Consider the following 24,344-nt stretch of genomic DNA (forward strand, 5'->3'; position numbering starts at 1 on the left):
TCGTGTGTGTTTCCACATCTCACATTATCTCACCTTGGTGCTCTCGACTCCTGTCTGTTATAGTTTTCTTCAAGGTCTCTCTCTGTTGCTGGAACATTTTCCCTGAGGAACAGAAAAGCAAAGATAAGCAGCTATCCAACACTGCAAATTTAGATGCACAAATGGTGTATTTTTTATTTCAAATGCTCTTATTGAAATAAAGATGTGCATTGTAATGGATCTGAACATGCACAGTTGTACGTGCTGGAAAGCTGCACTCAGGATCTGAACATTGCAAACACTGCCAGTGAGTCCAAAGCTTTTCAAGGCCCAGAACTGTTTTTCATAATCTTCCTCGTCTTTTGTGTCGAGGAAAAGGCAAAAATAAGAGCTGCTTTCCATTTCCAGTGCTTAACCTCATTTTCTTCCAGCCACAACAGACGTGGGTCAGAGAGTAATCGCAAATAATTCTCAGGTGTTTGTTTTAATCTGCTTGACGTGCCAGATGGGTGGTGTTTGCTGCCAGGGTAGTAGTGCCAGGTTTGTTATTAGTCACAGACAACTTTCAAGTCCTTTACTGTGGCTGTATCAGCGAGTACTGCTGGGGTTGGAATTAATAATCAGCTTGGCAACACATCATGAGATGTCCTGTGTAGTTCATAGTAGTGTAGTTTGATACACTGGTATCAATTTATGTTTCTTTTATGTGTGTTAAGTAGATTAATTAAATTTACTACTTTCTGGCAGTTCAGTCTTTTGCCAGCTTCACTACACAATGCTGTTTGTCTGTTACAAGGCTGTTAATGATGACTGCAGGGAATTAATTAACTCGAGAAGGCTTTAATACAGCCTATAAAATATGTGGATGATATGGTTTGGTGAGATTACACTTAGGTTTTAAATGTTTCTATGCTGGTATGGGAAATGTTTTAAATATTCAAATTATTCTGCTCATTTTTGAGCCGTGTGAAAATACCAAATGCTAAAGACATGCTTACGAATGATATTCAACTGAGGGGCGGCTGTGACTGAGGAGGTGGAGCGTGTTGTTCACTAATCGTAAGATTGGCAGTTTGATCCCCAGCTCCTCTGGTCTGCATGTGTCGCTGTGAGAGTGCGTGTGAATGTTTAACTGAGTAGCAGATGGTGGCCAGTGCGTGTGTGAATGAGTGAATGTGACATGTAGTATAAAAGTGCTCTGAGTGGTCAGAGGATGAGAAAGGTCCAACTGTGTGATCTGAGAGTGAACATACTATAAAACTGTTGGTACAGAGTGTTGTAGTTTAGTGAGAACATGATGCAACAACATATATAAACCCATAATTATACATTTACCATACCTGTTTAAGTTTCTTCTAGATTCTTTGTACCGTTGTTCTAATATGTCCTTGCAGTTTATATCTGCCTTTGTGAATCCAAAAACTACATATTGATATTCGGCCCTGGTCTGATCCTTACCTGGAACGAGTCCAGCCAGAGGCTGGTTGTCCTCATCTCCGTCCCTGTAGGCCTGCCACCAGTTGGGATCGTCCTGGCTGATGACATGGAGGATGTCTCCCTTCTGGAAGGACAGGCCCAGCTCCCGACACGGCACGAAGGGGTCGTCGGAGGGGTCGTAGTCGAAGTAAGCTCGTACGTGCATCTGAGGACAGGGTTTACAATGTCAAGGTTAGCGTCGCATGCATGCAGACGGGCGTCCTCACGCACGCACACAGCCACATTATCAGAGACTTACCACAGTCTGTCTGTGCGGGGCAGGTTTAATCTGAGAGCTCGGGATGAGGAGGAAGGTCAGAGTGCCGTGCATTTGTTGCTGATAGAAAAGATGAGGAGCAATGAATAAAACATTAAAGGAATCAAATTTCTATGACTGTATTTATCAAGGACCCCAAACTTTTACCAGTGTTTACTGCTATGCTACGTTAACTGTATATTACAGAACCAGACACTCCAAGTATGATTACCATTTATGATTGAATTATAATTCCTTTTATAGCAGTTAATGTACTTAATTTTAGCTTTCAAAATATCTGAAGCACCTATATTTACGCTGTAACAAAGTTAAATTACAATGAGTTACTGTAAATATTAAAAAGACCATTGTACAGCTCTCAGTCCTCACCAGTAAATCGTGTACTTCATTGACATGTTTCCCACGAATGGAAACCCCGTTGATCTCCAGGATCTCATCTCCCTCACTGAGAAGGCCGCTCCGCTCTGCTGCTCCACCTTTCACTACACGACTCACCACTACACTGTCCATGTCATTACGTACTGTTGCACCCTGTTGGCCCCACACACACACACACACACACACACACACACACACACACACACAGAGGTCATACACTTTAGATGGCAGAGATCTCACTAAACAAGCAACACACTGGATAATTAATATGTACATGAACTGAAACACATCAAACCCTGATACTCTCTAAAATAACAGAGATACAAACAGAAGGACACAGTTTGAGGTCAAAGAAATATGTCATCATACATTGAGCACCATTGTGTCACTGCCTGGCAATGTTTTTAAATCTCCCTCTGGAGCTGACAGGCATTTTACTGCCCTGTTGGTTTGTGGGTGCACTGACACCGGCACACCCACATGATAAATGTGAGTGGTGGCGCATGTTAAAGGCTGAGAGGACAGGCTTTTTTACTGGACTGACACATAGTACACACACTTAATAAATAACACAATAACATGAATACTTGAAGGAACACTTCACCTCCAAAATGATCATGTGTATATCCATCAATGTTACGTTGAATTTATGAAGAAAACTGTTGTTCTTCTTACATTTCTCTGCGCTGAACAAAGAATCCAAAAACGGCGAAAAGTCTTGACAAATTTAAGTCATGAGGGGGCCACAACAGCAAAATGATATCAAAACATCTGTTTACAAACTCTCACACAATTTGTGCTATATAATCTAAATCTCAATCATCCAATCGTATGCTCAGGACCTTTCAAACAGACAGAACTTTCTGACAGGGAACTGAACTGAAAGTAAAACTTATCTGTGCTTTCTTCAAAGCCAGACTCTACTGACAAAAACATTAATTTTACCTTGCTGAACACGGGAGCTGCTGGTTTACCTCTGCCTTGATCAGTTAGTTAGTTTCTGTTGTGACTTTGGTGAATCCGAACTTAACCTTAGTGACCAAAGTACCGCAATGACATAAACTAATGTTTAGTGTTGTTGCTGTTAAACACAGGACTATATGACTTTAATTCATCAAGACTTTTCTCAATTTTTGGATTCTTCGTTTACTGTGGAGGCACGTGAGAAAAGTAAAGTTTTCTCCAATAATTCAACGAAACACGGGGTGTGTAATCGATATTTAAATCATCACCCTAAAGTATTCCTTTGAGATCCATCTTTGTTCATCAGTCTTTTACTTTGCTGTTTCTTCAGATAATTGAAATTTGATAATTGTCATTCAACTATCTTTGTTTCTGTTGTGAAGCTGTGAAAAAATGTACAAAGCAACAGCAGAAGATAGTAGAAGTGCCTAAAAAAGACTTTATAGAATGAGTCTCACCAGTGGAGTGTCCCGAGCCTTCTCCAGCCGCACCAGTTTAACCGTCTCTCCAAGGTACTGGGCCACATCTACCTCTGCCATTTCCTGCCCTGCCACACTGTCATGGGCCTGCATCAGTGCCTGCCACATTAAACAAACACAGAGACACACACAGAGAGACAAACAGTACAGACATAGAAGTTTTACAAACAAGTGACAGACAGGGACATGGACAGAAACATAAAGGAGGAGGCAGCGTGAGGTAAAGAGAATATAGATGATGTACAGATGTTGTCCTATCAAGGAGCATTTGTCTGGATGAAAAGGATGATAACAAAGAAATTCTGAAAACCCTTTCCTTAAACATGCACCTGCTACCAGAAGCCTTCCTAACCCCAATCTTTTTTAACAAGACCAGTCAGAAAACCCACTGCTCAGCCAGAAATAATACACAGATTGCTCCTTCACTTCATTTAATGTGACAAGCCCTCCGTAGCCCACAATTAATAACCGTCTGTCCAAATCAGATTCTCTATCCTGCAGCAGAATGGACCTAAGAGAGCAGAGGCCGGGCTAAGCTTTGGCGTACACACAATCCGTCTTAATCTCCACCTGCATTTAGTAGTCAGGATCCATCGCCATCAATCATCAAACACCTTTGGCGTCCCTGCTCACGAGGAAACTGTGTCCTAGAAAACAGCGAAAGGGAGACAGGAGCAATTGTGGCGGGGGGGGGTTGGGTCCCATTGCTCTCACACATGTACCTGTCCATTAGTTTTGGATCTGAGGTTGTTTGTCTTTAGGGTGCCTCGTGTGATCATCTGCTCCCTGCAGAGAAACCTACATAATCTGTTCCACTTTCTATGCCACAGGGCAGGCTCTCCACATCACACTGCCCCCGCAGGCTACATGGATCCAGCTCAGTGGAGGGGTTAAAAGGCCAACGAGAGAATTGGTAGTTCACACAGTCACGTAGGTCAAACATCAGACCATTGGCGCTCCCCCCTGTCAGAACCCTCAACCATAAAATCACAGCGGCATCATCCACCTGAGGTCTTTTCTCACCTTACTGCCTCTCTAATGGACGATGACGTTGGATAATATGGCAACATTTTTACTACAGAAGGATCACTGAAGCTTAAACTGACAAATGCAAAGCATCAGCAGTTCATGTACGCTGTGCAACTTAAATATCTGTTTGATTCTTTTCATGTTGACATAATGCGATATACAGAGGTTTGATTGAATTGTTCTGTGTTCAAGTTGTCTGTTTTTTTATACTTCCAAATAAAAAAGACCTTGATCAAAAAAATAAAAAAAGTAGCGACTGTAAGCTACTGACTATATTCGACACCAAATGACATGACAGAAAACAGCAAGATCTTCAACATTTCTAATTGGCTTTTTTCTTAATTAATTTCAAAGAAACTGACGTGCACTCTGCTGCAACGAATGCACCAATCATGCTGACCCACACTACATTACAACCTAATTTACATAATGGCCTTTCTTGAGACCCAACACATTAATCTTCGGAGCAAAGCACGGACTAGTTGACCTTGAAACAAATGAATTTTGCACAACATATGATAACAACTAATAATTAAATTTGTCACGAAAGATTTAATCTGTAAAGCAAACATGTGCAATGCCCAAAAGTCCTTGAACTAAACAATAAATTCCTGCCAGCTCACGGTTCACCAACATGACATGACCTCATGACAGTATAATGCATCATGATGGAGCAATCTGCCTCTATTTTAATTCAGTAGTTATGATGGCACAAAGTTGCAAAGTGAGACTGTCTTTCAAATACCCTTAAGATGGTAAGTCCCATTTTTCCTTTCATAGTCTATGGACTATTATATACTTGACTTCTGACCTCCCAGAGGAAGGTGCAAGGGAAACAATTACCCTACTGGAATAAGTACAGTATGATAATTATATTTCCAGTATTCCAATTATCATCATATTAACTAAATAAATGAGGAGGTCAAGGCTAACTGGTGTTGTCTTATGACAATATCATTGGTTATTATTGTGAGTCACAGCTGGGAAGCTGACATCTGACCTGGAGATGAGGATTGGTGAGCAGAGCTTTGAGCTCCAGACCCTCCTTCTGTTGGCTGGACTGGAGAATCTTCTGGACCTGAACAGAAACACAGACACACAGAACTATGGTGAGGTAAACTGTTCAACAGCCAATAAAAGCTACAGACAAGGGGACCAAGTAAAGTCAAGAACAAATTAAGAGTTTTCAATTCAACCCCACTTTTTTAAGTTTAAATTCGAAAGTAACTGGAATCCATGTCAAAGTCATGTGACGTCAATAATGAAGTCATTTCAGTCAGGAATACTTTAGTCAAAGAAAACTTTATTTCCATTTGCAGTATTATATTTGGTATGGCTCTGTTCTGGGGCCTCTCTGTCTTTCCTTGGGCCTGTGCAAAAAGCCTCTTCCACACACCTGCGTGGAAAGCCTTAGGGCCCATTTATGCTCAATGTTAAATACAGATCCGGATACGGATGAAGCCTTCTGTCCGTGCTCTGTGTTCATTTCGTCCGTATTTCTGCACGTTTCCATAAAGCTTACGGATACGGGCCAAACGGAGCAGTACCACCGGGAACCGTGGGGGCAGTGTTGCTGTCACTAGCCAATACGTAGCTCTAGTGAGACACGAAGAAGAAATAATTCAATTTCTCTCATCGGCAGTACTAGAGAAAAGAATTCTCCGTCCTCCAGTCGCGATGTATTTAACGGCCTCACCGACCACTGCCTCCTACAACGCTGCCCCTGTTTTTGTCTTTTATGCAAGAGGTACATTATCAACATCTCCTCCACAGTCGCCATTTTTGTTTTTGAGTTTGTTGTCATAAATGTTTGTTGTCATAAACGTTTGACGCTGGGCTGCCTCCTGGTGGATATATTGGTTAACATCCATGCCAACATAAAGGGCGCATGGAAGTATGTGGGCAGTGACGGTTACATCATTTGAAACGGATGTATACATTTTCGTACATAAAGGGAGCATAAATGAGCCCTTAAGGCACAGAGAGCACATCTCTCTGCCGTTCCACATGCAAATGAGGAAAGCCTAAGGTGGCGAGAGCAAACCTCCCTGCCCTTCCATGCACCTACATGCAAAGCCTAAGGCAGGGCAAGCAGCAGCAAAAAAACCCCACAAAACCCAGGAACAGAACAGAGCAGCATCACTGACAAACAGAAATGACATTGATAAGTCAGACACAGCATGAAAAGGAAGAGCTGGGGTGGAGGCGGTTTGCAAAGCGGCTTGCAGAGTAAGCAGCAACAGTAGGCAGGCCAGAGCAGTTTAAATAGGACGCCCTGAATGAGATTCACCACTTGGTTGCATAGAATGGAATCATGTGATCGATCAGCTGACTCTCTTCCATCAACCAGCTGCTCCATCAGTTGATTGAGCTGTTTGAGATCAGCTAATGTAGCTGGGATGTGAGCTGAGCTTGACATCGTGTCCTGCCTGAACTAACGCTATGCTCAATTTTATTCTTAAAACAGTTAGACTTATGTCAGATTGAAGTCTAAAGCTGCCAATACACGTTGTCATAACTGCTTGTCAAACAATTAAATAGCTTTGAAAACCCAGTGTCTGACAATTCACTTTTTGAAGCCAACAATCCAACATTCTCACACACACACACACACACACACACACACACACACACACTTCACACTATGATTGGCCAACTATGGGGAAGTGAAAAAGGAGCTTAACCTTTCCCTCTCAAGCTCTTTTTTTCATTCTTGACACAACTATTTCTGTCACTTTTTCACTGTAGTGCAGCACAATGAATGTCTACCAGGAGAGACTGTCTGGAAGTGTGCGCCTCTATGCCCATATATAACAATTATTGTGACAGCACCCCGTCTTTTTGATGGCCAATTTTTCAGCCATCTGTGAGCGAAGCCATTTGGAGCAGGTGTAAATACATTTAATTTCTGATGCAGTCCGACAACACGTCATGCAAACTAGTTACTTTCAAGCACAACCTGGCCGTAAGCCATGTGACTCAAGTCATCACATCTGACATCTGCATACATAAATGCCCCCTGGAGGATTCATTCTTTGGATGTTGGTGACTCAATGGCCCATTCACTAGCACAGACCTCAGGGGAGACTGTCAACTTTTACTCATCATATATCACTTCCATTTGTACTGAGATATTCCAAACACATCCAAAAGCGTCTGGAGTGGTTGACCTTTCCTTCTGCACCAGCCTTACCCTGAAATTATGTTACGATTGTGAGCATTGCTTTCTAATGTACAACAGGTTCTACAATGGGTGCAAACCAATGTCTTCACCCAACTTTACTTGTATCCTTTTGTTTGCTCTGGGTACCTTTTTTCATGGCACTGAGTTACTAAAGGTAAACTTCTGTATTTTTCAACCTGGACCCTATTTTATCATGTTTTTGTGTCTAGCTGACTAGTGGAAACAATCATTTTTGAAATTGGTCTAGTATTAAGAGACACCACTGAAACAGGATACAATGTAATCCCTACCTGAAATTATGCACTGTCACTACAAGTGCCTGTTTTGCCACTGACAGGCTCACATTGTCTTAATGGGTGTCTGACAACAATACAGAAAAGACCTAAAGAGAAATTAAATGTTCGTCCTTACCTTTTGCTTGATTTGGTCTGTTTGTTAGTGTGTGTAACAAAGTCTCGCTCAGAGAGGAATCTCATGAGAGGTGACTTGTTGCAGGATAACAACGGTGGAAATGTTAGTGAGAGTTGGAGAGAGGAGTGCCAGGAGGAGTTTTATCGTCGTGGCTGAGTATTTAGTTAAATTTGATAATGTAGACAAGTCTGTGAGATTTCAGAAAGAGACTTCCTCTTGAGGAAGACTTAGTTACACACACTAAAGCCAGTTAAGACCAATGATTCACTGCGAGACAAAACCGTTTTAGAACATTACAGAGAAAAGTTGCAGTGGTGTGAAGTGGTCTTCTGAACTCATCTCAATCCGGCTGATGGTGTCACCTGCTGGTTTTAGAACGTAAAGCATGTCACCTCTTTTTTCCGGCCAGTCAACTTGCAGTGAAGTCTGCTGGTCAAGTCAAAATTACCGCAGACGGCATGTTCACTTGCTGCAGCAGGTGCTTCATCCCCGCCAAGCCCTCACATTGTGCCAGAGTCGGACGGTGTTTCGCTGCTGCTGCTGCTGCTGCTGCTCATTGTATGTCCTTATGCCCCACCCACACACACATTCTCATTGACTAACTAATTGGCACTGCTTATTCATATTATTGTGGTGTATTTATCATGAACACAGTCCATCTGACGCTCGTTTTGTTTCTGTTTTTAGCCATTTCATCACCACTACAAATGCATCTGTAGCCAGTATCTCACTATCACTATCCTCATTCATATTTTAAGAAGCTACAAATTATATTCAGCCACAAGATAAACCTGAAAAACTTGAAAACAGAACAAAAGTCCAGAGAGTTGCCGATAGAGATGATACACCGACTCGTGTAGTTGCATTGGTGTGAACCAGCAGACTTTTAGAACATTGCAGAATGGCACATTGCAAGTAGATGTACATTTCAACTTGTCTTGTTTGGTCTGAACTGGGCTTAACAAACAACGTTTCATTTCTTTGTGGGGTCCTTTCCATAATGTATCAGACACGTCCAATAACAATCTGAGCCTGTCAGTGGCAAGAACAACCACTTTGCATGGACGTAACTTGATGATGCATAGTTGCCTGTAGGGATTACACTGCAGCCTGTATCACCACTGTAGCTCTCAGTCTCTCCCAATACTGGATAAGGGTCCAGTTTCCCTTTGCCACCTTTAACTCAAGTTGACCTGCACAAATATCTATATGAAGCCTGGACACTAAACTGATTTTAAAGCAAACCTATACATTAAGACAATCATGTAGTCTTGTTATATAGTTACACTTACACAAGAACTACCTGTTAAGCTTGTTAAAAAACAAAACACAATCCACGACAGCATTGTTTGCATTGTGTGTGTTGTATTTAACCAGATTTAACAGGCATAAACTTCTTAACCTCTCTAAACTTCAGCACATTACACTGCTCTTCCATGGCTCTTCAGACTTTCCACTCTGCTCCATTTTTACTCCCTCCTTTGTTTTTTCCTCTCTGCTTCTATTTTAATCATCTGGTTCTTGTGTTGTCATTTAGTGGGAAGATACTATTGTTTGTGGCTTGGACTGTGTACTGAATCATCACAGAAGGCATTTTGGTGTTTTGTTACTCCTGTCTTTCTGCCTCTTCCCCTTCACTGCCTGTTTGGAGCTTAGTTCATCCATTACACTAATCGAAGCTCTCGCTAACAAGGTGACGCACTTTCCCCCCTCCCCCCCTAGCAGCACTGTACCTCGGCCCTCGCTGCCGTAAGCTGCTGGAGATTCTTTTTCTAGCCGCCCAGATCCTGGCCTCCTTCCTGCAGTGTTCTGCGTCGCTCAGCCTGCACCAGGGGCTGCTGGGAGATTAGTTTACCCAACGGCCTATGAGTGTCACACAGCACAGCCACTTAGTTTAGACACACCGCAGCTCAAACTATTACGCGTTGTTAAGCGCTTCGGGAGCTGTGCCCATTGGGAAGACGCTGGTTTACTGTATGCAGAAAGACAACGTGCCGTGTGTGTGTGTGTGTGTGTGTGTGTGTGTGTGAGAAGCAAAACAGATCATCTCACCCAGCCCCTCTATCCTCAAAACAGTCCTGTCAAGACTGGAATACTAATTCAGTGGCAGCGCTGCTCGGTGTCCTCTGAATGAACTCTACACAGCTCATAGCAGCCTGTTTCGTCAAAACAAGGCTGACTCTTACACATCTCGTCATCAGCTAAAAATCACACTGCACCAAAAAAGCCTGTATTACATTCTTTCATGTTACACCTATCAAGAGTTGACACTAATCCTAATAAAGTGCCTATTGTGGGTGTAGCCTGTCATTGTTGTATCAAGCTTCTACCTAATTCATAGCAAACCATATCACAATTTCTGTCTTTTTACGGGGAGCGGGCTCTGTGTGACAGGCTGCGTTTAATGTGCAGAGGCTCGGCTCTGCAGGGACACAAGTCAATTACTGTTGCTTTGCTTCAGTAGAGACCAACCGGCTTGTGTTTTGTCGACGAGGAAGTCAGTAGCGGCACATTCCCACTAACTCAAACCCAAGTACTGAGATGGTTTCTTGCTTTCTGTCACTCTGAGTACCAGGACTCAGGAGTCAGCACTGTTATTTAAAGATGAAACAGCAGTCGGTGGACCGGGGAATGAAATAGAAAACATAGTATATTTTGCAAGCCACATATTTACACTTTGGTTCATGCCTTCCTCCTCTGTCCTTCTTGTCCATCTCAAATGTCTCTCTGTCATTCTATCCGCTTTCCCCCCTAATTCTCCAATTTAAAATTTCCGTCCTTTTGCCGCTTTCAAACTTTTCCCCAGCTCAGTTAATTTCCACGCATGGCCTGGATTCGACAAATCCCTCTTTTTTTTTGTTTTCACTCACCTTGTTAACCACAAGACAATTTACATTCCATAATTATTCAGACTGGGCACGACTGTCTTTTGGGCAGCTTTGTTGAATTAATCATCACCTCAAGCAAAGATTGTTCATGCTTCATTGAGTTTGTTCAAATACTTCACCCACAGTGAAACTAGCCTCTAAATATAAGCTTAATGTGGTCCAAAATACAAATTGGCAAATTCAATCCGAGCGCCTTTATGCTTGTGTGCACAAACTGCCGCCTCTGTGGAGACCACGGCTCGTCTTTTGAGGTATGGAATAAGACTTTGTGGCATGGTTAGTAATGTTTAAAAATGAAAGTGAGACGAGCAGAAATCAGTTTCTCCTGAAGCTGCTGACACATTTACAAAACTATAAGAATCCAGCAGTAAAACTCTGTTAATGAGTACTAATGCAAACTAATTGCAAGGTCACCACTGAGCAAAGTGTCAAAGTGTCCACACCATGTTTGTTTTGAGCTTAATCAAGTTAAGAATGACTGTTATGCGTACCTCCTGGCAGAGATCCCCTGCTTGTGCTGTGAGGGGTGAGGTGGGACTGACTTTGGTCATCTGCTGGGATACAGCGCTGTAAATGGTGTAGGCATTCCTGAAGTCCTCCTTGGCAAGAAGCTGCATTATCAGCTCCACATCCTGCTGGCTCTGCGCATCAGTCAGGCAGTGCTTCGCCCACTTCAGGGCCTGCAGCACCTCCGCCAGGTCTGAGAGAGAGGCAGAGACAGTGAGGGGAGCAGTTCAGAGACAACAGAGTGCTGCAGGGATTGTGTTAACTTGGAGGCCAACCTGGAAGTTAGTATCGCCCTGGTTCCCTCGACAAAAAGCCAATGGGATCTTACCCTTGGATTTGGGATTATTGCAGAAAATTAGCTCTGTGGCAAACAACATTTTGTTCAGCAAGAAATGAACACCACTTTTATGATTTTTGGGGCATAAATAAAACTGCCAGAAGTAGAAAGCTAACATGGAGCTATAGACAAACTACACCACAGTTGCATGACTTCATCATCACCACCACAACAAGGCTGTAAAGCTTTGTCCAGTGTGCTGATGTTTTGTAGTCCAATTTTGCTACTTGTTAGAAACCGCCTTCGAAATTCTCTTGTGCTTGTGTTAGCCACAGACCTTGATTCAGGCATTTAACCAAAAACCCATTGACTTTGAGCCGAGGGAACCAGAAGTGCAAAATAATAACTCATTTCTGGGTTTTAGGATCCATTTCTGCAGCAATCTAAACAGATCAACATAGAGACAAAATGACAGAGGAAAGGAATTTTTCTCCTTTAAGATATGGATGTTTGCTTAGTGTTTACATGACCTGTTAATGAAAGTCTTAAAGCTGTATGTCCAAGGTTACCACCAGTACGTTCTACTGGGGCTGGGCAATGTGGAGAAAATCCAACATTACCATTTTTTTTATCAAATACCTAGGTATCGATATTGTAGAGACACTGTAGGGTTGACTTTTGGTGCTTGGACAAAGTATTTACACAATAATAATTTTTATTAATACTCATGAATAATGTGGATATAATATAATGGCTAAGTGGGTAAAGTGTACCAGAACAGCTAGAACAGTCTGATAAGTTGACAAAATGACATCACTTTATTGTAACGCAGCCTTTAAATCAAGGAGGAGGCAACACTTATGATATCACCATATCCAAACTCTAAGACGATACCTAGTCTCATTTTATGACATAGACGTAATATTGATACAGTGTATTGCCCAGCTCTACGTTTAACCTGCACCTACGTTTAACCTATTGTCTAAGGCTAATCTGATGTTACACCTGACCTGGGTCAACAGCTATAGTTGCATACACATCAATGCTTAACAGAAGTATCAACACAAGATTGAGCTCGCACAGTATAATGAAATTGGAGCTTTTGATGATTTTTGGAGGTGCAAATATGTTAAATCTAGGGAGACTGGACTAAGGCCTTTGAGACACCCAGATTTTACCCTGCTGCTTTCTGAGATGTGGTGCCTGTCTGCCTGTCCACACCTGTCTGACAGGTGTGTCATAGGGCAAAACTAAGTATTCTGCTGCAGCGGAAGATTTCCAGTATGGGAGGAGATAATTCTCCTCCAGTCCAAAATCAAACTGTGGGCCTACAGTGGAGGACTAGAATTTTGCTCCTGAGCCACCAGATAGTTTTTGGTTTTAGCTGGAGATTTCTGCAACAGTTTGCAATCTACAATAATGTTCGTTATGTTTTAGACCGAGAAGAGCTGAGCTCATAGCTGAAAGGCCCAGGTTGGTCCAACACCAATAACTACCTACTGTTGTCATCAACAATCAGTCAATTAATCAATTGAAAGAAAATTAATTGCAATCGATAACTCATTTCAGTCACTTTTTAAGCAAAAATGTCAAATAATTTCTGGTTCCAGCTTCTTAAATGTGCGAAATTGCTTCTTTTCTTTGTAATACATGACAGTGAATGAAGAGTCTCTGGGTTTTGGACTCTTGGTTGGACAAAAAACAAACAAACAAAAAAAAAAACAATATGAAGGTGTTGCTTTGGGAGATTGTGATGAGCATTTTTCAAACTTTTTTGACATTTGTTGGACTAAATGATTAATCAATCAATTGTGAAAATAATCGCGAATGAAAATAATCATTAGTTGCAGCCCAAAATATTAGCATACACTGTATAATAATCCTACAGAAACACATGTTCAGCTCCTTTCTTTCATACCTAAACACTGTCAGGCCTTATGAGTCTAATGTATATATAGCCTACTATCAAAGATGTCAGAATTTTCTGTATTACAATAAACTCTCATTCCTGTTCTCACTAGATGGTCTTTGCATAAAAGTAATTCATCTAATTATGCCAGGTGACTGAAATCAATTTGACACTAAAGACATTTTATAATGAGCTGAACCTCTCAATTCTTTTAAGTGCACTTTTTTTTAATCGGTTTGCATTAATATGTAATTCATTATGTAATTATCTATTTATTTACACAAATTATGATACACTCAGGTTGTGCACACAAAGTAGTACAAGCAATATTTCATGCACTCAAACTAACCAATATAGACCACACATACGGCGCATGCGCTTTTGCATTATCAATATAATGAATCAGAAATTATTTCATTGTCCTGTGGCAACTGATGGTCTCTTTGCTCTTCAGTCCAGAGTTGGGACTGAGACACTAACCAGTGTTAACGATGCACTGCCCCTTAAACACATCACCCTCCTCCACTACCACCCTCTGCTCTGCCCCCTCACTCATTGTTTTGACTCCTTTTGTTTCACTGATTTTTTGTTAAACCTCACAACTCCCTATTCTTTTCTGAAGTCTGAATTCCTCCTCTCCTTTATGACCTTCCTTCCTCCTTCCTTTGACCCCAGTTTAGACCCTCTGACCCGCACCGCCCTCCTCCTCCTCTCAACTCACCGGCTGCAGGATCCTGGGAGCACGTGTCTTTGGTAGCCTTTTCCTTCCCCTCGAAGGTGGGATTGTCAATGCCCACTTTGGGGTTCTGTGACAGCTTCTTGAGCCTCAGCGAAGCGTTGGGGTCAAATTCATGTTTCCCCCTGCTGTCCTCCTCTCTCCTCTTCCTCAACTCTTCTTGGTAGTGCTGAATCCTCTCCAGGTGGGCGCTGCTCTGTGGAGATTTGACAAGGCTGCTCTCATCCATTGGACAGTCCACCGCCCTCTCCCTGTGGCTCCTGGCCTGACCAGAGGCCTCTTGCACATAACCGTTCATATGGGACATGATCATCCCGGCTGCAGCGGCGTACACCCCAGAGTTTACTGAGATCTGCTTGAGTCATTCGAGGCACAGCTCAAATCAGAGGCCATAGCACATCAGCGGAGGATGTCGTCCTCTGTGTTCTTTCTGTTATCTGTTACCCTGAAAAACAAGTTCAGATGGATTTACCTTGTTGTTTTAAGCAATTTTATTTACTTTTGAGCAAAACTATCAATGAAGACACAGAAAAAAATGATGGTAAACAACATTTAGAAAGACTAAATAAAAGGATTTCCCTTGTTAAGTGTCTCCTTTATCGCACTTTTAGAAAGCAGAAGGTGAAGGATTTCATTGATACATAAGATAAATATGCATTTTGGCTGCTGCTCTGACAGAGTGATCGATAGCTAAATTGACACTGTTTAAGATATTCAAGAACTCTATAGCCTTGGCTGCCAACAAATACTTTTTTGTTATACCTTAGAGGTGGGTGAATCTGGGGTAATTTTATTGTCCAAAATATGTACTTTATGTATTCTCTATATGTATAAATGCTATTAGAGAACACCATCATCACCATTATGGTCCCACACTTTCATGCCAAAGTAAGTTTAAACATCATTTTACTCTAGTATAAAGTCATGACTCAACTCATTACTTTTGCCCCTACCAGCCACCACATTAAAACCACTGACAGGTGACGTGAATAACATTGATCATGTTGTTTAAATGCAATGTTCTGCTGGGAAACCTCTGGCATTCATGTGGATGCTACACCCAAACACTGTTGGAGACCAAGTACACTCCGTCATGGCAAAGGCAAGAATGGCTCGAGGAACATGACAGAGAGCTCAAGGTGTTGATCTGGCCTATGAATTCTGCAGACTCCAATCTGATCGAGCCTCTGTGGGGCATGCAGGCACCAAAGAGGTCCTGTGTAGGGATAGACCGATATGGATTTTTTAGGGCTGATGCCGATACCGTTTTTTTTCCATCACCCTTAGCCGATGACCGATTATGGACTGCCGATTTTCTTGAGCCGATATTTGGGGCCGATACTGCTTTTGCTCCCTCAATTTACATCAAAAAAATGACACAATGATAACAAATATTACAGGTCTCAAGTTTAAAATAAGAAACATTTATTGAACAGTAAAAAATACTCAAACAAGATGGAAAGTTGAGGTAGAATAGGTAGAATATTATTCTTATTATCATCATACATTCAAATAAAAAAAAAAGAGTTCAGTGCTCTTAAATCTTCCAGTAATGTCTTTATAAAATAAACAAATATTTAAGCTGAAGCATAAATAAAACAACAACTACTGTACACAGTAGGATTCGCTGCATGTGCGCTGTAGGGTCTTCCGGCAACACAGAGCTGCCGTGGATGCCTGTCTGTAAATCATGCCAGGGAAAAATAAATCCGCGAACCCACGCGTGTATCGGCCGATGCCGATACAAGTAAAAAACTCAAATATCGGCCCGATATATCGGCCGGCCGATGTATCGGTCTATCCTTAGTCCTGTGTCCATGCCTCAACAGGTCAGAGCCAAGTTCGATCCACAATGGGGTCTCGGGCACTAGTGAGATGGCAGGAGATCCTTTGAGTCAGGCCCAATCTGCATGGACCGCAAGTGACTCACAAACATATCAACTATGTAAAATAAAACACCTTTTTTAAGTACAGTGAATTTCCGACACAGAGTTTTTATTCTGAAGCGTCATTTCCTGCAGTAGAATGAGTAAATAACGGACAGCAACCTGACAGAGACAGCAAACTAGCTTGACGACATGGCCAAATCGAAGTATGGCGCTGAACATATTAAACTGTGTGGACCTTGAACGAATGACTAAGGAGAAATCTGGCACCCATAACTGGACTCGTTGAGAACCACTGCTTTTAGTCCTGTGGGTTGCGAGGCAGGGCCTCCATGGATCGGACTTGCTCCAGCACGACCCACGTATGCTTGATCGAATTGAGATTTTGAGGAAGCTGGAGACCAGGTCGATGCCTTGAGCTCCTTGTGACGTTACATGGGCCATTCCTTGGGGGGGGGTTCTGCCATCACAGCATGAATGCCAGGAGCCAAATTTTCTGAGCAGAGGATCACACTGTAACAAGATGATCAACGTTTTTTACTTCACCTGTCACCTGTCTGAATGTTGTGGCTGATCGGTGTATATAATTGCAGAATTGATTTATATGGTTTAAAGCAGTGGTTGCCTACTGGTGGATCGCGGGTCCATTTTGAATGGACCACAAGTGACTCGCGAACGTGTCAAGTTTGTTAAAAAAAACAACAACAAAAAAAAAACACTTTATTTTGAAGTACAGTGAATTTCTGATACAGAGCAATTATTTTGAAGTGCCCTTTCCTGTTGTAGAGTGAGTGACTAACAGACAGCTACTTAACAGAGACGGCAAATTAACTGATGACATGGCTAAACACAAGTATGACGATGAATGTATTTAAGTGTGTGGACCTTGAACTAAGGAGAAATCTGGACCCCGTGGCTGGACCAGTTGGGAACCAGGGGTCTAAAATATAATATATAGCTTTTGTTTAAATGTTACTTTTTTAATATATATATATATATATATATACAGTACAGGCCAAAAGTTTGGACACATCTTCTCATTCAATGCGTTTTCTTTATTTTCATGACTATTTACATTGTAGATTCTCACTGAAGGCATCAAAACTATGAATGAACACATGTGGAGTTATGTACTTAACAAAAAAAGGTGAAATAACTGAAAACATGTTTTATATTCTAGTTTCTTCAAAATAGCCACCCTTTGCTCTGATTACTGCTTTGCACACTCTTGGCATTCTCTCCATGAGCTTCAAGAGGTAGTCACCTGAAATGGTTTCCACTTCAGGTGTGCCTTATCAGGGTTAATTAGTGGAATTTCTTGCTTTATCAATGGGGTTGGGACCATCAGTTGTGTTGTGCAGAAGTCAGGTTAATACACAGCCGACAGCCCTATTGGACAACTGTTAAAATTCATATTATGGCAAGAACCAATCAGCTAACTAAAGAAAAATGAGTGGCCATCATTACTTTAAGAAATGAAGGTCAGTCAGTCCGGAAAACTGCAAAAACTTTAAATGTGTCCCCAAGTGGAGTCGCAAAAACCATCAAGCGCTACAACGAAACTGGCACACATGAGGACCGACCCAGGAGAGGAAGACCAAGAGTCACCTCTGCTTCTGAGGATAAGTTCATCCGAGTCACCAGCCTCAGAAATCGCAAGTTAACAGCAGCTCAGATCAGAGACCAGATGAATGCCACACAGAGTTCTAGCAGCAGACCCATCTCTAGAACAACTGTTAAGAGGAGACTGCGCCAATCAGGCCTTCATGGTCAAATAGCTGCTAGGAAACCACTGCTAAGGAGAGGCAACAAGCAGAAGAGATTTGTTTGGGCCAAGAAACACAAGGAATGGACATTAGACCAGTGGAAATCTGTGCTTTGGTCTGATGAGTCCAAATTTGAGATCTTTGGTTCCAACCGCCGTGTCTTTGTGAGACGCAGAAAAGGTGAACGGATGGATTCCACATGCCTGGTTCCCACTGTGAAGCATGGAGGAGGAGGTGTGATGGTGTGGGGGTGTTTTGCTGGTGACACTGTTGGGGATTTATTCAAAATTGAAGGCACACTGAACCAGCATGGCTACCACAGCATCCTGCAGCGACATGCCATCCCATCCGGTTTGCGTTTAGTTGGACGATCATTTATTTTTCAACAGGACAATGACCCCAAACACACCTCCAGGCTGTGTAAGGGCTATTTGACCAAGAAGGAGAGTGATGGAGTGCTGCGGCAGATGACCTGGCCTCCACAGTCACTGGACCTGAACCCAATCGAGATGGTTTGGGGTGAGCTGGACCGCAGAGTGAAGGCAAAGGGGCCAACAAGTGCTAAACACCTCTGGGAACTCCTTCAAGACTGTTGGAAAACCATTTCAGGTGACTACCTCTTGAAGCTCATGGAGAGAATGCCAAGAGTGTGCAAAGCAGTAATCAGAGCAAAGGGTGGCTATTTTGAAGAAACTAGAATATAAAACATGTTTTCAGTTATTTCACCTTTTTTTGTTAAGTACATAACTCCACATGTGTTCATTCATAGTTTTGATGCCTTCAGTGAGAATCTACAATGTAAACAGTCATGAAAATAAAGAAAACGCATTGAATGAGAAGGTGTGTCCAAACTTTTGGCCTGTACTGTATATATAAACACTAATAAATGTTATTCTTCCTTCCAGTTGGCTGCCCGTTGATCAGGGCCAACACTTACTCCTACCTCCTCTCCTCTCCCACACCACTAATCTAACTCCTAACATGGAAAGCTCTCTGGCCTCAGTCACCTGAAATCCCTTCAGTTCAGCATCACCCTGCCATTTGCTTGGGTACACCTGTCCCCAACTGTCCCGCCCTCAGGAACAGCTTAATGAAAATATCCATCTGTAGCCTATGTACGGATGCCCAAATAAAGAAATTGCATGTGAATGTGACACCTGATGCACAACTACCTGATCTAGAGATGGATTATAATCTATTTTAAGGATTCTATGAGTATTAATATGACTTAGCAAATTGGGTAGTATGACTGAGAGATGTTCACTATGTTTTTAAAAAGGTTAGTCTATAGTCTATAAAAGAAAATCCTTTTCCAAAAACATCCATTAGGTAAGGAGTAAAAGTGTTTTGAGCAGGTCACAAAGGTGGACATATACCTAGAAAGCATGTCTTCATCTTTCACAGATTAGCGTCTGTTTAAATAATATGTAGGCGCTCAAGTTGGACTATCTTTCTCTCAACTTGCTATGACTTGAATACACTGCAGTCTTAAAATTAACTTACATGTTTGCCCTTATTATTACCTAACATTAAAGACACCTTAGATTATTATTTACACGGAGAACCTTAAGTACCTCAAGGATAAACATAGCTGTGTCACTGAACGCCACCTCATGTCACATAGTCAGTCATACACACGTCACCTGCCAACTCATTGCATCCCTCCCTCCCCCTCTTCTACCTACTTCCCACAGCTAATTACGTTTGGCAGCTCTATCCCCCAGCTCTTGGACCAAGCTCCCAAACCCCTCCCCTGCAGAAGCATTTAGCTGCATTTAGAGTGGCGGAGTACGACTGACAAACAGCAGAGACTGCCAGCGGGCCATCTGTTCCTGTGGGCTTAATTAAGCCTGGGATCTCATGCCCTACTCTAGCTCAGTGGACACAACAGCACTGGGAGGGATGCTGGGGAGGAACAGAGGGGATGTGGGTAGAAGAATGGGAATGAATGGAGGTGCACATGCCCACCTAGACGTAAACAGACGGGGGAATACGATGAGTTTGGTGTCAGTTACATATGTGGAACAACTTTAGAAGATTACGGACATGGCGATATATTTCTGCAATATTAAATAAGAGCTTAACATGTTAAATTAAACGGTGATAATCAAGCTCATATCAACAAGCAGTGTGAGGTGACACTAGAAGTCCAAAAACTTATAAGGGTTTAGCATGAAATAGGCCTACAGAAGGAACTAGGGTTGCACGACATGAAAAAACAAAACAAAAACAAGTTGACAGTTATTGTGATTGCAATGTGGGTTGCGATTTTAGTGGGAATGGTAATTTTTTGATAAAATATATATATATATATATATATATATATATATATATATATAAATGATTATGATATGCTATAATGTCAGTAGCAGTGCTGTTACTTGATTTATATGCAAAACAGTGTATGGTAAAAACAACTCCAGTGGTGCTTTTCCACTGAAAAAGTCCATGAGATATGGTTGAAAGATCTGGAAAATGTCATAAACCTTGAGTTCTGAATATTTCCATAAAAGTACTCCAGTGATAGTTTTCAGCACACTTATCAAAGATTGCTTTATCAAACAGTTGCTATGGTTAATTGGGAAAGGGGCATGTCCAACACTGGCATACTTAATACAACCATTCTTATATAAAGACTATTAAAAAAACCCACTCAGACTACAAGTTTGTGATCCGCCTCAATGTGGTAACAATCTTTTCATTTCTAACATATGTCCTAATGAGTCATTTCCTCCCAGCTTGGATTTAGATTTACTCTCCCAGACGGGGACTTGCTTTCACAGCCAGTGCAACACAGAAACATTCCGATACACATGCTGTGGCTGGGAATCTCCTCATGTTAGTGTCATAACAGCATATCAAGGCTACTCTCTATTACTTAGGGACTGTTCGTTACTTATGAGAGGGACGGGGTGGTGCAAAAACGGGAAGGCATGTCAAATAATTTTTAAGCACTGGTGAGGGACTTGTGTTTTCCACTTTGGCTTGGGGGAGGGACATACAAATGTAAATGGTTGTATTTCTCATTTAATTTACTGCAGATTTTTAGAGGAAACATGCCCTCCAAACCTGTCAGCAAAGTGGAACGCATATTTTCTTGAAAACTGCCGAATGTCACCATTTTATTTGATCTATTTAAGCTTTATTTAACCAGAAAAACCTCTTGAGATTAAAAATCTCTTTTTCAAGAGTGTCCTGGCTGAGACAGGCAGAAATACAAGTTACAGACAGACATAGAACAAAAATACAGAATAAAAATGTACAGCTCTCGGGGCGTCAGTGGCTTAGTGGTAGAGCAGGCGCCCCATGTATAAAGCTGTTGCCGCAGCGGCCCGGGTTCGACTCCAGCCTGTGGCCCTTTGCTGCATGTCACTCCCTCTCTCTTTCCCCCTTTCACACTTGTCTGTCCTGTCCATTATAGGCTAAAAAATGCCCCAAAAAAATCTTAAAAAAAAAAAATAAAAAAAAAAATGTACAGCTCTAAAACAAGCAATATAAAACACAAAATAAGATTACTACAAATAAAAGCCAAAAACTATGCTGATGCACACTAGAAGTGAACCATAAAAATGCAAAAAACTGCAACTACACATGATTACAAAGACCAGCAAAGAGAAACTGTGACATTGGCATATAGAAGATTGTAGAAGAAGAAGTACATAAACAGTGCTTTGAAACGTCCGAGAGGAACTAAAGAGTGCAACTTTAAGTTCTGCAAGGGGCTGCATACATAAATACTCGCTTACCAAACTCTGTACGTACCCCCAGTACAGACAATAAAAACATTGTAGTCAGAAACTGTAAAAACAGAAATTATCATTGGATTTTTAATTTTCCAACGGGCCTTGGTCACATCATGGGCTACGTCTCATTTAAAATTTGGCCAAAAATCAAACGTTTGCACTAACTAAGGATGAAAAACCGAGTTTTTTTTTTTCAGCTCTAGGATTTCATCTTCAGCTTTAACTTTCAAACATCAGAAGGTAAGTTTCAAAAATCTAAACTAAGTGTCAGACGGAAACAGGAACATTACATGCAATCTGTGAATGTTAACTGGTTAAATCATTTGGGGAAAAAGTTGTGGATCACATAGGGAAGTGGTCGGGTACGACGGTACCTAAATCACCAAAGTTATGCCTTACGGCGGACCAAACAGAGTTACCTAATGTATCAAAACATGACCTTGTAGGGGTCGTCACAGCTGCGCGAGTGATCCTCAAATTCTGGAAGAGTACATCACCTCCAGATTTTGAAAAATGGAAGGAATCTATGTTTGGAATTGTGTCATAGGAACACATCTTAGCTAGGGTCAGCAGTGAAGAGGTCATAGGCAGGCTTTTTTGTGTGCAATATGTCTGTTGAACTGTAACAATGTGGCGTTCAGTTGTACTGCTGCTTCGCTAAATTACTATTATGGGTATAAGAATGTGTAGATGGATGGGATGGAAACTGTATATGTTGCATTTATTTTGGTTCTGTCCTCATGTGGCAACTTTTAGGATGACTACCAAAAGATGGCTTGCATCAAGTTCTATATTTTTCACCATGTGCCCCAAAACAATAATGTTCGGTGAATTAAAAAAATGCTTATCCTCGCATTTTAAATACTATTAAATTACTAGGAAAAAGATTTATTTTTGAATCGAAAGGAAAAGAGCGAATGACATTTCCCTGTTTTCTTTCCTTTTCAAAACATTTCTTTATGTTAGAAGGCATTATTGCTGCAAGTGAATGACTATAAAAAAATTGAGTAGATTAAGGCCAAGTTTAGAAGACGGATGATAATGACATCATTATTTAGTTTTCTGTCATTAGTTTTGTTAAGTTAATTTTTTGTATGTCTGTGATTGTTTTCCCCTTTCCTTTTCCCTTTAATACCGTATGTCTATGTCATTTCTTTTGTTTAAATACATTTAAAAAATAAAATTAAAAACAGAATGTGTAGCTGGTGCCTGTGGATATATTTGACTGAATAGATAAATAAAAAATATACATTAAAAAAAATCTAAACTAAGTTATGATGGGAGGAGGGTCATGCATTTTTGGCCAGTCACTCAGGTAGGCTCAAGGAAAAATATTTGTACCTTCAGGGAGGGTAATAAATAAATCAAGACAAACAAACATAATTATAGCCACACCTCAGTCCCCCCTGTACCTCTGATCAGTAAAGAACAGTCCCTTACCATAAGTTATTAGATCAAAAATCCACTCAGTAAGTTATCTGATTTATAATTAGCTCATAAAAGTACTTTTAACAACCCCTAAAGTAGTTGTAATTTGTTAAACCATTTGTTAGCCACCTAAATGAACTGTAATCTGAGTTTCTGTGGGTTGGCTCACCTCCTCCACTCTGATCCCTGCCTATAATTAGCCACATTCACACATCTAAAGGACTAAAATAGAAAATATTCTCATATATTAGTCAGAGTTATGTAGTTTAATAACCAGCAGCTGCTAGCTTGGTTAAATTAATGTGACGTTAAACGTATTTCAACGAGTCACCGGAGGAATTAGTCTTTCCTATTGTGAGGAAATAAATACGTTTCGCGTTACTTCACAAAAGAGCAATGAAACAGCACATTTAAACACAGCAGTAAGAACAGATATACATTTAGAAACACGGTGTTTAACTGTGTTTAAGTGGACCTGTATTAGCTACAACAGCGGACCTAGCTTAGCCTCGAACCGCTAACTGCGTAGCTTAACGGTAATTAGCCGTCCCGTAGCAGACTGCGTGTACTCACCACTTCAAAGATAGTCAGCGGAACGGCTTCAGGTTATAAACGGTTATTCCTTTACAGTCCAATACTCTGGAGACAAGTTATATTCACATACAGACTCTCAGGGGCAGCTCTGTGTCTCTCCCGGGTCCTCACAGGACCGTCTCCAGCCGCAGCAGGGAGTTTTGTCCAGGCACAGTCGGGACACTTGTGGCCATTGCTGTGAGACTGCTGGTGTTTTGAGCCGTCTCCTTGGCAACACTGCGGCTCCACAGCGCCCCCACCCTGTCACACACGTCATGACCACGACCCCCAAATAATACTAGTTAAAAATTAAAATACCACAATATAAAAATACAGTGTAAAAGTCCTGCATTTAAAATCTAAATTAAGTAGAATTACAAAATATAATTGGCACTGGTTGGCACTTGGACTCTAAATAAACTGGGTTTATTACTCATTTATTTATTTGGGTGGTA

General features: G+C 41.4%; 1 protein-coding gene across 2 annotated transcripts in view; it reads right to left on the bottom strand.

Annotated features, from left to right (window-relative positions):
• The window catches only part of pals1b (protein associated with LIN7 1, MAGUK p55 family member b), a 28,054-nt gene extending 3,943 nt beyond the window's left edge, over window positions 1-24,111 (bottom strand). The window contains exons 1-9 of one of the 2 annotated variants that reach the window (XM_033648030.2): window positions 23,890-24,111; window positions 14,479-14,938; window positions 11,556-11,764; window positions 5,582-5,659; window positions 3,532-3,639; window positions 2,102-2,263; window positions 1,715-1,792; window positions 1,438-1,621; window positions 34-102 (exon numbers count right to left, since the gene is read on the bottom strand). In XM_033648030.2, the coding sequence (XP_033503921.1) occupies window positions 34-102; window positions 1,438-1,621; window positions 1,715-1,792; window positions 2,102-2,263; window positions 3,532-3,639; window positions 5,582-5,659; window positions 11,556-11,764; window positions 14,479-14,806 (1,216 nt within the window). In that variant the 5' untranslated portion in view covers window positions 14,807-14,938; window positions 23,890-24,111. Of the gene's footprint in view, window positions 1-33; window positions 103-1,437; window positions 1,622-1,714; window positions 1,793-2,101; window positions 2,264-3,531; window positions 3,652-5,581; window positions 5,660-11,555; window positions 11,765-14,478; window positions 14,939-23,889 lie in introns of both variants that reach the window. The other variant, XM_033648029.2, reaches the window with a different exon arrangement.
• Between the last annotated feature and the right edge of the window lie 233 nt (window positions 24,112-24,344).

This window comes from Epinephelus lanceolatus, chromosome 13, assembly GCF_041903045.1.
Source record: "Epinephelus lanceolatus isolate andai-2023 chromosome 13, ASM4190304v1, whole genome shotgun sequence".
Lineage (NCBI taxonomy): Eukaryota > Metazoa > Chordata > Actinopteri > Perciformes > Serranidae > Epinephelus > Epinephelus lanceolatus.